The following is a 12,866-nucleotide window of genomic DNA, read 5'->3' as shown; positions in this document are numbered from 1 at the left end:
ATAAACTTTAAAAAGGTTGAAACCTGGCATAGTATCATAATTTCACCCACACAACATGTGCTAAAAAGTTGATAGGATTACAACAAAAACTGGATGCACTTCGTGTACAAACTGGACAAATCTCTTTCAAAGTATCAGGGTTTCGGACGAGAACTCATCTATTATAAAGGGATTTCATTTTTTAACTTATTTTAACTCCAGGTTTTTTGTGCGTTTAATATGCACCATTCAAAGTCACATCATCACTTTTCAACCATTTTTGGACTTCATTTGCTATTTTTAATGCATTTAATGATTTTTTAGCTAAATAATCCTGAAATTGAAAAGCACTACAAATGAACTCTAAAAAGGTTGAAACCTGGCATGGTATCATAATTTCATCCACATAACATGTGCTAAAAAGTTGAGAGGTTTACGGCAAAAACTGGATGCACTTCATGTACAAACTTGACAATCTCTTACAAACAACAATACTCGTAGGTCATATTCCTGTTGTTTGTGCTCATCCCACACACGTTCATCATCACACGAATAGAGAACATCATTAAGTGTATCAAAAACCATTACAGAACATCATGAATAGAGAAATGACCAAATTAATAGAAGTTCATCATCACATTAAACCAAACTACAACAGTGATCAAATGTTATTACTGAAAAAATAAATACATAAAGTTCATACATAGTTCTCATAGAACAATATACAACTCTCTAAAGCATCTAATTAAAACATATATTGAAAGTAACATACAACTATGTAAAATATTTAAATGCAACAACAAATGCGATCAAAATTACAATTAAGGTAACAATTGATTCAACAACATAATGATACCAAGCCTCATTATCAAAATCATATTTTCTAATATTTCTAATCTTCAAGCGCATTGCATCCATTTGGATCTTGTGATCATCGACGACATCGGCAACATGCAACTTCAATTTCATGTTCGCTTCTTCAACACTTTTCAATTTTTCTTTCAAATAATTGTTTTCTTTTTCAACTAAATTTAACCTCTCGACAAGAGGGTCGGTTGAAATTTCCGGTTCACATACCTCCTAAATAAAGACATCTATGTCAAGTTGGTCGGCATAATTGTCATAAACACTAAATAAAACAAATAGTTATAAAAGATAATATACCAGATCCGAATCATAGACCGGACGAGACTGGACGGGGGCGGATACCAAAACCATGACACTATATAATAACAAAAAATAAGAAAAATAAGAAAATTATACAGGTAGCTATCTAAATCATACAAGTAAGATTTTTTTTAAAAGAAGATAAGAACAAGAGGCTCACCATGGTGGTGCCGTCGAGGAGATCGGCGTGTGCTGTCGGCGGCGGTGAGGACGGGGATGGGACCGCATCCTACACATGTGCAGACTCTAAGAAGTTAATTAGAGCTCAGATTGTGCATCTAAATCAAAAGAACTCCCACATACACTCCTCTACTAAAAACCACAAACTACTCTGCTTCTAGAGCATTTGAAATGAGCTAAACCAACAATGAGAGATGAAATGATAAAGTTGCTAACCTTTTAGAACACTTGTGTAGTTGGTGCACCGCCAAACCAACACAAATCTTGGGGAAAATGTAGCTTGAAGGTTGAGCTTGGAGAGAAGAAAGCTTAAGTGTCGTTCAGGCATTTCATTAGACACCTAATGTGCATATACGTGCAAAAAACCAGAGTAGCCCACACCTCCACCCTTCCACGGCCAAAAAATAGAGGAGGTGGGGGAGGGGGAGGGGGGCGTGGATATATATAGGCAAAAGTTTAGTCCCGATTCAAGACACCAACCGAGACTAAAGGACAGCAACCCCTTTAGTCCCAGTTGGTGGCTGGAACCAGGACGAAAGGTCCTAGCTGAACCGGGACAGATGCCTGCTGAGGCCCAGCCGGTGTCGTAGCCTCTCGAACCTGGACCGATGCTTCCATTAGTCCCGGTTTATAACACGACCGAGACTAATGCTCTAATCTGCCCAGGAACAAAGCCATATTTTCTACTAGTGCGGCACCCTCTGGTCGTGAGCTATAGCATCATCATCTTCTTGTGAGCTACAGCGGCAGGATCTTCTCATGAGCAGCCGCGGCGACTTCATCTTCCTCGGCTCCACTCCAGTCTAGCACCAGCAGGGGCGATGTCAACCACGCATCCAACAAGTCAGCCACGAGGTAATATGAGGTGTAGAGTTTATGTTTAGAACATTGCTCCAATTCTTACAGATGTAGGCTGGCTCGGTGCTCTTTTTATGTTAACTCGGTGGTACTCCCTGATACATCCCCTTTTATTCATTTTGATGACAAGTATTTTCGGACGGAGGGAGTAGATCAGTGTTCAGTAGATGTAGGCCAACACAGGTTTACTTTGTGGTTTGTGGTTTGTGCACGGTAGATGTAGGCTCGGTGCTAAATGTTCAGAGTTGATATGTTGAATAGATTGACTACAGTTTCAGATTCAGTTTAAACCCTTGTGCTTCCTATCTAGCTATCTGGCTAGATTATGTCTCTACGATGGTGTCTTAAGGTACTAGTACGCGTTACTAGTAGTACTCCACTAGTAAGCACAAGGCCCTTTGCATACAACCTCTATGAAGGAGAAGAAAAGGCCATGCTTGTTTGGGAGGAAGCAAGCTTAAAGTGGAAGCAAGTAAAGTTCTTGTTGTTGGTTATGGCTGATGTTTAAAATGTAGAGTACTTTTCTGAATATGAATTTTAATTGTTTATGCCTGAGAACATATATGGAGTATTTTTCTGAATATGAATACTAGTAGCTTTACAGAATTACTGATGTTTCTTGTTTTCTGACTGTAAGTTGGTGTGTCAAGCACAACATCAATCGTACAGGGACAAGCTGCCTTAGATTTGGCCCTTGTGATGTACTGCTCCTTGGAAAAATTTAGTTTTTGAAATACTTTATTTCTCGATATATTTTGTCATCTTTGCAAACGCTATTTTGAAATATAGCATATGCTATTAGCGCGCTAGAACTTATGTAGCATTTGGAGAAGGGCCTTGCTATATTTTATAGCGTGCTACTTTTTCGTTGGTAGCAACACATACGGGTATTATATAGTAGATGAGACGGAGGCGGTGCCCACTCATCATTACAAATCCATAGAATTACAAGTCGGTGTAGGGAGGGGCTCATGAAAGCCCTGTGCTAGAGTGTGATGACCACGCTCATTGGCCCAAGATTGATCATTTTGTCGTGAGCATGTGAACAACATGACCAACATCGACGACGATGACCAGGAGAAGAAGTGGCAACACAGATGAGTTGCTAGCGCTTCAGGCTCTCCAAACCATTTATTTACCACTTTAATTTACTCATTTCAAGCCAGCAGCACCTCATGGATGAGCCTATCAACATTGCGCATGGACCTTCCACCAGGCCGTGCGGAGGTCACTGCAGTCTTCCGGAGCTCAATCACGCGCCTTCGCATTTCCCGCCCCTTCTCCCCCTCCATGACCTCCCGTATCATAGCTTCCACCTCGGCCCTTTTCACGTCGTCCCCAATTTCCATCCCGATGCCCCACTCCGTGCACTTATAGCGGCAGTTAGTCTGTTGCTCCGCGAAGAAGGGCCAACACACCATCGGAACGCCTCCGCAGATGCCCTCAAGTGATGAGTTCCATCCGGAGTGCGTGAGGAATACCCCTACAGCCTCGTGCTCTAGCACCTTCTCCTGCGGGCACCACGTCGAGAGCATGCTGCGCCCCTCTATCGCCGCAGAGAACTCCGGTGGAAGTGCGGTTTCGTCGTCACCCTTGACGAGGTCAGGCCGTACGTTCCACAGGAAGGCGTAGCCTGTATTGGCCAGCCCCCACGCGAACTCCAACAAATGCTCCTTGGACATCACCGTGATGCTTCCAAAATTTACGTACACCACGGAGCGTGGCGGCCGGCCGTCGAGCCACCGAAGGGGCGCGTCCTGCTCCTTCCACAGGTTGGATCCGATGCCAGCGAGGGGGCTCTCCTCCGGTACGTTGTTGCGGACCGTGAGATGGAGCGGCCCCACTGTGTAGATAGGCGGCAGGAGTTTGTACATGGCGTCGAGCAGGGGTGAGTCGAGCTCGTCCCATGTGTTGATGACCACCGCCGAGGCCTGCGACATGGCGGCCGTCTCGTGGACGAAGAAGTTGAACATGATGTCATCGGGATCCGTGGCACGCAAGAAGGTCGGGAGGTCACGTAGCCGGATGTCCTTGGGCATCGCCGGTATCCAGTCGATGGTCGTGTCCAAGTATCCATTGCTCAACTGCGCCTCTTCTGCACCAACAACAAATAAATTACACTATGTGGCCTCTGAATAAAATGTTACCTCCATTTTAATTTCGAAGTGCACGCAGCTAGCCAAGAACATAGCTTACTTGAAGAAATTTGATTTTCTTGTGTATATGTATATACCTTTGAGAGGAAAGAGCCCACGGTCGAGTAGATCCTTGTAGTGGCAGTAACCCATGTAACCACAGGCACTGGCGGTCCAGAGCGTGGCGCAGCGGAGGCCGAGCTCCCGCGCCGCTCGAAGGCCAAAACTCATGCAGCTATCGGCCACCACGCAGGTGACAGGCGGCAGCGCGCCGCCGGAGGCCCCGGCCTCCTTGTTGAGCTTGCCGACGAGCTCCTTGAACCTGGGGAGGCAGGTGGTCATGGTAGAGTAGCACAGCGCGACGACGTCCTGCGTCGCCTCACGGTCGGACGGCGGAAGGCCGTCGACGATGGCGGCGAACCGGAACCCCGGCAGGCCATGTAGCGCTTCGGCAGACTGGGAGCGCAGCAGGCGGCGGTGGTTGAACTCGTTGTTGACGAAGGTGACGTGGAAGCCCCTGACGTGGAGCAGCTTGGCCAGCTTCAGCATCGGCGTGACGTGGCCCTGCGCCGGGTAGGGGATCATCACGGCGTGCGGCCTCTCACCCGGCGCCAGCGACCCGATCTCCATGGCTTATACTCCCTAGCAAGCTCGCTTCACCTTTGTTACTTCAGTTCTCACTCAGAGGCCACAACGCTGTGTTGTGCGTGTGACCGTGTTCCCGGCCATGAGCTCCTGACGTGCTGGTATATAACATGGCTGGCGGGCCTGGAGGCGTGCTCGGCGTGCTCACAGGTTGTTGGGTCAGTCCATCGCCACTTCAATGGCCGCCTGGCTGCTGTCGTTGGCTTCATGAATTATTGGTGTTCTGGGAGGACGACGGGACCATGCATGAGATCCGCACGTCCATTCATTTGCTTATGGCGAATAGTTTGGCGGATTCGCTAATTTCCACACCACTCATCCTTCCTGCCAATCTCACCTCTAACAAGTTGCATCCGCGAACCAACTTATGATCGGATAGTTAGGAGAACGGTGGTATCCACAGCCCATCAGTTCAAGTCCTAAACTTAGCATTGGTGCTCGTATTTTACTGGATTTATTTCAGGCTTACCAGCGATGTGCATCAATGAGAGAAGACGTTCATGTTGACTTCAAAGATGTCTGTAACGACTTCGTCAATCTCAAGATGATGTGTCAGCTCAGTCTCTCGGGGGTGCTCATAGAGATAGGGTGTGCGTGTGTGTTCATATCCGTATGTGTGAGCATTCGCGTCTCTATTGTGTTCCAAAAGAAAAATAAGTTGCATCCTGTTTTGCCAGCTCATGCGCCTGACACGGAAGTGCAAGCTTCGTGTACCATATATGTATTTCAAGTTTTACATTATCATTTTAGACTGGTTTTTGCTTTTACATTTTTTTATCAATGGCAAACTATTTCACAATTTTTGCCAACTACAATTTTTTTTCACATTTGTTTCATTTTTGCCAACTACAATTTTTTTTCACATTTGTTTCATTCTTTATTATGTGTAATGTTGTTTCTATCTTGCTATTTAAAGCCCTAGCAGGGCTTAAACCGACCTAAACAATTTTTACTTAAGCTAATAAGTTGTCAGATACCTACCCTGAAAGTTTGCCTCAAAACAGAAAAAAAATATGTGGGACACGCCGCATGTGATTTCTTCCAATATCGGACTATTATGTGCATCGCCAGCATGACCTCCGTGGACATATGCCACCTGACTTGGTGTACCTGACATGTGGGCCCGCTGGGTAGACAACCTACATATTAGCCACTTAAAGTCAAGGTAGTCTACATCAGAGGATCTGCCCCGCATCCATCACGAATAGATATACATGTGTACTTGACCCGCTAATCCATCCAAAATAACCAAGAATCGAACCACAGCCGCACAATACAAAAATCCAAAGTAACTGAAAAATGAGAACCTCATATCAGTAAACTGCTCCACATGCACAAGTTTGTCAGCATCAAAACGGCCGAAGAGAGAACGCACAACAACATGGAAGATCTCTGTTCGGTTCCGGTGGAAAAGTATATTGTACCTGGACAACGGGTAGACCTGCGGGATTCGATGCTATACATGCCGCCAGGAGACCAATCTTCCAGCGCCGTCCTCCGGCGGCTCCCCTCCGCCGGCGACCTCGGTCATCAGTGGTGAGGGGGGCCGCCGGATCCACGCGTGTGGATCGTTTTTACTCTCTCGTAGTTTAGATTTTTAGGCTGTTCATCGTCTTCATTTCGGCGGCAACGATGACAGCGCTGAATAAAGATTCTTTGGATCCTTCCTTGACAAGGTCATCGGTCTTATGGTTGGGGATGGATTTGGAAACCAGTCTGTTCAAGCAAGGATGGTGTGGCGGCGGCGGCGGCGGCATCCTCGTGGTGGACATGTGTCCTCGGGCTCCGCCGTTGCGACGGCGTTTGCTCCAGCGTCGACGCGGAGCTTGGGAGGTAGTCCAGGAGCGGATGCAGATTGTGGTCTGCATCGACGACATCTGGAAGACGGAACATGTGCTAGGTTCGTGGTTATTGGATGGCAGGTATGGTTTTCTTCTGCGACGTCTTAGTCGCCGTGGGGTGCCAGATCTGGAGTTCGATCGCGTGTCCGGGGTGTTGCCCCGGTCTGATTCGTTCAACGGTAAGGGCTTCACTTTTGGTGAGCCATCTTGGAGGTCCGCAAAGCTGCATATCAGCGATGGAGCCGCATCGAGCTCGGGTGAGGAGGTTATCCATCATTCTTTTCTTCGGTGGCTGCTGTCGTGGTGCCGGAGGCAGGTGATGGGCATTGGTGTCAAGCTCAGAAATGTTCTGCTAGCTTTTTAGTTTTGTCATGTCGGTCCATACGTGACTTGTACTTTAATCTTTATGATATGAATGAGACATGTATTACCATGCAAAAAAAACGGCCCAGCTCAAACAGTGACAACAACGGTGAGCGACAAGAGGTGAAAAGTAGTATACTTATTAGAAAGGTTGACGGACTTCAGGTCTTCGCTGTAGATATCAGATGAGCTTGAGCATCTCTAGCTGAACCAATATAATTTAGGCCCTTAAATGCCTCTTCAAATCTTAACTCCCCAAATTAAAGGAGTAAAAGAAAATTGTGTCTAGCCGAACTCTTAAATTTATCTCCCTAATTATTCTTTACACAATTACATAAATTTAAACTACTCGATTGAAACTCATACTTAAGCAAAGATAGCACATCATACGTTAAATAACATTAATTTAGATAGTTCAATAAACTAACATATATTTAAATAATCCTAATTGTCTTCCGCCATGAGCTTCTCCCAATTCACGCCATCATCAGTTGAGTCGTCGGACGAACGTTCGATCATGGAGGGTCCGCCCTCACTGGCGTCCCCCCGCCCCACGCCCCACCACCATCATGTGGTTCGTCCTCATCGGACCGGTTCTTGTAGGCCTCGTAGACCCAGAGCTCATCCACAATGAGCACCGGGTGCTACACTCGGGACTTGTCCATGTAGGCCTCGTCGATCCGCTCGGCCACAGTCTGCTCGAAGACCTCCCGATTCTCTCCCACCTTGCGGCGGGAGACCATTCAGGGCTCTTGGTCCTTTTGCTGGGCGATGACCTTGGGTACCTACAATTGTACGTCCATGACATCATCCTCACTACTTCGAGTTCGCACTAACTATACATCACATCACCGACCTGCTTCATCACGAGTTCTCTATAGAAGACCATGGGACCTACACTACTAGGGAAAAGGCTAGCAGCAGCGCGAGTTTTAGATGTATCAGTAGCGCGGGGACAGGCGCTACTAATAAGGCGCTACAGCTAACGCATAGCAGTAGCGCGTGCACACCGGCGCTACTGCTACACAAGTGTAGCAGCAGCGCGGTTAGAGGAAGCTCGCTACTGCTAGTAGCGCTAGCGCGCTTTGCCTGGACGCGCTACTGCTATTGAGGCTCTGCTGCTAACTTTTATACACTCGCTACTGCTAATTTAAGTAGTTTTTTTTGGCATATTTGTTTTGTATTTGAGCAGGCTTTGTAGAAGAATCTTCAGCACATAGAAATGTCATCATGATACACATACAAATGCCTGCGAGACCACAAATGTAATCATAGCATGTACATACAAATAGTCTCATCATAATCATCATCCAACACAAAGTGATATCTTGTCATCATCTCGAAAATAGCGATACATGCAAGTCTCGAATACTTGCAACTACAACAACGTCATCCATCTAAACAAAGGTATACGCAAGAAGTGCTATCACTATGAGTGAGAGCGGAACTATGCAGTACATGAGGTGGCGGTTACGAGTCCTCTCTCGCGCTAGCGTGAACCTCAAGTAACTAGCTTCTCCTTCTTGTCTGCTTTTGAAGCCTTTATGGCTGGCGCCCGTGAACCCATTCACTTGCGCCTGACACTCATGCCACTCGTTGTACACCCCCGGAACCTTCCCTTTGTACACGACATAGCATTTCCATCTCGCCATCAAGAAACTAGGTACCTGTTAGAGATGCATGTTAATGAAGAGGATGTACAATCATATATATGCAACAAAATATACTAGAGCAACACCGAAAAAGAAAGGGTTAGCAACTAGATGCAACATATACAGTACGCAAATTAATTAACTAGAGGTACGTAGGTCATCGTACGCAAACTAACAAAGTAGCGTTACGCAAGTTCGGCAGGGACCGTGGACATCACAAAGTTTCATCGCTACAAAAAGTATACAAGTTCAACCGACACATATCATCATCATCGGCATCATAAATCACTAGAATTTCCATCCTTCCATATCATCGAGGACGAACCCTAGCTTCTTGAACAGCGTGAGGTCTAGACGTTGCATGCCTATGCGAGTTTGGACGTCAGCTCGCGATATAGGGCCGTGGTGGAACATCCCCTTCTCATCGACGACTTCTTTCATGATGATCGTGCAATGTCGCTTTGGATGCAAAAGAAGTCATCTCTAAGTTTATAATTCGCTTCTCCATGAGATTCTAGCCACTTGTGGATATGATCATCATTTCTGCTGTTAATGCGAAGCTTTTGGTGATCCGTGTTGAACTAAATCATGAGATGGACGATGTAGAATCCATCCTTCTTGCTTGGTTTTGGGACATGGATGCAGGAGAAGTTAGTTTTATGCGCGAAACCCATCTTCTTGTTCCTTTGTTTCCTGATCTGCACGTGGCCACCTCTAAAGCTGAAGCCTTGGAGAGCATCATCTAGAATATTCATTATGTGGGTGTAGTCCTTTTTCTCGTAGTCTCTGGAAGGGTCAAAATACACGGCGTGGGAGACTTGCGGGTAAAGAACGATAAGGACGGCGCGCCCGTTGCTGCGGGGAAAAGACACCTCAAATTATTCCCCATATGAGAGAGAAGGAATGATTGAAATGTACGAAAGGGTTGTCCGGAACTGACTTACTTTGGATGATAAGGCACGAGGACAATTTCCCGGTCCTTATTCTGTACCATGAAGTTTTGGAGGTACTCCCTAGCAGTTTCACGCTCAAAGTCGCCGAGACTCAAGAAAGACTCGTGCATGTAGTACGGATCCGCCACACAGATTTGCGAGACTTCTTCACTCTTCATGACGGAGCTCATATGTAGCGCAAAAAGGCGGACGATAGTAAAATCAAGCCGCCTTGTTAGAAACATCTCAAAGATATGGTCAAACCGCAGGAAGAACACCTCCGTGGGCCGTGTGTCGACGTAGCACTTCCCCTCAGGCACACGAGCCGCGTATGTCGGATATCCTCGATCCTTTGAGGCTAGTAGGCTTTTCTCAGTCGACAACACATGGTCGTGCAGTCTCCTGAGATCCCCTGATAGTGCCTCCAGCGGTTTTGGCGGTAGCATCGGCTCGCCCGTGAGATGGAACATGACCGCACCTTTCACGGGTACACGCTCTTCAGAATGCATCGTCTGGCTGCTATGTGCTCTGGCTTGTTTGGAGACAGTTACCTTCCCCGATCTCTTCCTCTCCTTTTTCTTGGGCACACCTTCCAGACCCTTCCTTAACCCCTGCCCCAGTGTTCCCGGGCTAAGTACTGTACGACCCTCGCGCCCGGCTAGTTGAGCCTGTGTTGAGGCGGCATCTTCAGGCGTGTCCTGTGAGGATTTCATGAAGAGAGACTTTTTGCAATCCATGGTACGACCCTGCCCGGGCATATCATCCATATCCTCATTAGCAAGCTGATAGCCCGATTCGTCATATGGTTGACTCATCATATTTATGTCACAGTCATACGCGTTTGTATTGAGGTAATCCATAGGGTCGACCTCCGTCTCATCATCCATTCTCTGTTCTACAGGAGAAATTACATCAGCCAGTACTAGTGCACCCCCTTCATCATGTCGTCCGCCGCTCTCACCCGGCACTACAGGAGCTGGTAATTGCGTAGGCGGGGTGGTGGTCTCCGCACATGCTTGTTGATGTGTGGTAGTTATTGGTGTGCTCTCGGCCGGCTCCAGACGAATAAGATTCTTTGGCCATAGCAGCACCCAATTCTTGCAGCTTCTAATCCGCGGCGAGGTCTCATCGTCCGCTCCCACATGCTGTACTGGAGGAGGCAAATCCTCGTGCCCCGATTTCACACTGGTCAAGCTAACCCTGAAGTGCCCAGCGGGGATCGGCTGGTTGTGGAACGTGCGTTGAGAGGGGTCCATTATCATCCCCTTTACCACGTCCACCTTCTGGCCTTTGATCAAATAGAGTATGGTGCACGGGGTTTATTTCGCCTGCAAACACATATGTCTGTGGCGTAAAACAACCGAAAGGCAAAAAAAATGGAATATTATCTATATATATGTCGGTGCGACATGTAATTACCGTGACGGCGGCGTCGAGCTCAGCCAAAGACGAAGGCCCACCTAGCGCGCCTGAGACTGAGGACAGGCTGCTATGAGTGGGAGCGGGTGCGAGAGGAGGCCCGGTTGCTTGAGCAAGTGATGGTGCGATGGTGTTGCTGTTCATGGAGTTGCTCGCGACAAAACTGGGCATCGGGAAATCATGTACCGTCTTGTCTGGATTTTCCTTCGCCCAGTTGATGATAACTGGAACCAAGTTAGTAGCGAAATCATTTCTGCAGGCAGTTACAGCTGCATTGACTGCCTGCTGTAGCAACTCATATTTGTCCTCGGCTGCTTTTTTGCGTCCTTAGCTGCTTTTTTCTCGACCGCAAGCTTCACCTTTGCATCGATGTCCGCCTGACTAAACTTCTTTTTCTGCTTCTTGGCCTCCGGGCCGTCGTTGTAAAACACCTTCCACGTAGCGCCGTCTCCAGCGCCGTGCACATGACCATATTGCGGCCGCTGGTCCAAAGGGAGTCCCTTAACTTCGTTCAAGGCCCGGTTGAGAGGGGTGTCCCACTTGGGCCTCATCGGAGAAGTAGGGCTTTCGGCTACAAGCCGGTGTTGCTTCTCCAGTAGTCTAATCAATTTTCTCATGATCTTGTCCGTGTAAAAAAACCTTTTTCTCCTTGTCCCACTTGTAGCGGGCCCTGATGAAGTCATGCTCCAAAGGGTTGGTGAACTTCGCGAAGGGGTCTGGGAGACCCGCGGCTTCACGTTCCGCGTCCTCCTTATCCCATATGGGCCTTTTACCGAGGTAGCCACGGCTTCCGAGGCGATGCTTCCCCGTGTTCCTTTGCTGAAGGCTTTTGAGTTTCGCAGCCTTAGCCTTGGCTGCCTCGGTAGCGCAAGTGTCCTTGAACTTTTCGAACTCCTCTTCCGTAAGTGTTGGATTTTCCTCCAGAATCTTGGACAGGGGTTCATCAGCCTCAATAGCTCGTTTCACCCTCCCTTTCCAGGAGGCCAAATCATTGCTGAACATGCCCATGGCGTGATTGTTAATATTTTTCATCTTCGGATCATCCCACGATTGTTCTATGTTATCATCCCGGTCGGGGAACTTGAATCTCTTGTGCAACTTCGTTAGGAGCAACTGCCTCAAATGTTCTTTACTCCTTAAGTCATCGTCGTTGATGCTCGCGCATTCCCGTAGGATGCATCCTGCTTGGTTCCTATAGCACTTGCGAGGTTCTTCCGGCTCTAACGGCTCAAACTTGCCAGGTGCCATCTTTGTGATCACAAGTTGTCCAATCCCTAGTTTGTTAGGTTTTCGTATCCTCTGCTTCTTATGCTTCCTCTTTTCGGTAGCGGCATCGGGGCCGGTACCTTCCCCGCCGGTACCTTCCCCATCGGTCTCGGTGCCGCCATCAGTGTCGGCGCCGTCGGTATCGATGTCGGCGTCAGTACCATCATCGAGGCCGGCCTGCAAACCTTGCTTAGCAGTCAAATAGTCGAGGTACTCTTGTTCACCCTCGTAATCCATCTCGTCTGCATCTTGGTCAGAAGGCCCAGTTTCTTCGTTGTTTGACATGTTTCCTATGATTAAGTGTCCTCATTTATTTCTAAAAGGGGCGAGCTCCGGCGCTGGAGTAGGGGGCGAGGGCCGGCCGGTTCGGGGGCGAGCGCCGGGGTCGGGGGCTAGCGCCGGCGCCGGGGTCGGGGTCGAGGGCCGGGA

At 47.9% G+C, this 12,866-nt stretch overlaps 1 protein-coding gene across 1 annotated transcript; it reads right to left on the bottom strand.

Annotated features, from left to right (window-relative positions):
- Positions 1-3,025: 3,025 nt before the first annotated feature.
- On the bottom strand, positions 3,026-5,081 carry LOC119288046 (7-deoxyloganetin glucosyltransferase-like). The gene is made up of 2 exons (XM_037567664.1): positions 4,418-5,081; positions 3,026-4,279 (listed from the first exon to the last, which is right to left on the bottom strand). Exons 1-2 carry the CDS (start codon positions 4,947-4,949, stop codon positions 3,342-3,344), a joined length of 1,470 nt encoding a protein of 489 aa, XP_037423561.1. The 5' UTR covers positions 4,950-5,081; the 3' UTR covers positions 3,026-3,341.
- Between the last annotated feature and the right edge of the window lie 7,785 nt (positions 5,082-12,866).

The sequence above is a fragment of the Triticum dicoccoides genome, chromosome 4A, assembly GCF_002162155.2.
Source record: "Triticum dicoccoides isolate Atlit2015 ecotype Zavitan chromosome 4A, WEW_v2.0, whole genome shotgun sequence".
NCBI lineage: Eukaryota > Viridiplantae > Streptophyta > Magnoliopsida > Poales > Poaceae > Triticum > Triticum dicoccoides.
Note: the sequence above shows the minus strand (reverse complement) of the source record. Positions and strands in the feature narration are given on the sequence as shown.

What these genes read in the sequence shown, in the direction of transcription:
- LOC119288046 (XM_037567664.1), bottom strand. Translation starts at nt 4,949, where the DNA reads ATGGAGATCGGGTCGCTGGCGCCGGGTGAGAGGCCGCACGCCGTGATG. An exon ending in TGGGCTCTTTCCTCTCAAAG is followed by an intron (nt 4,280 to 4,417) that starts GTATATACATAT and finishes TTGTTGGTGCAG; the next exon opens with AAGAGGCGCAGTTGAGCAAT.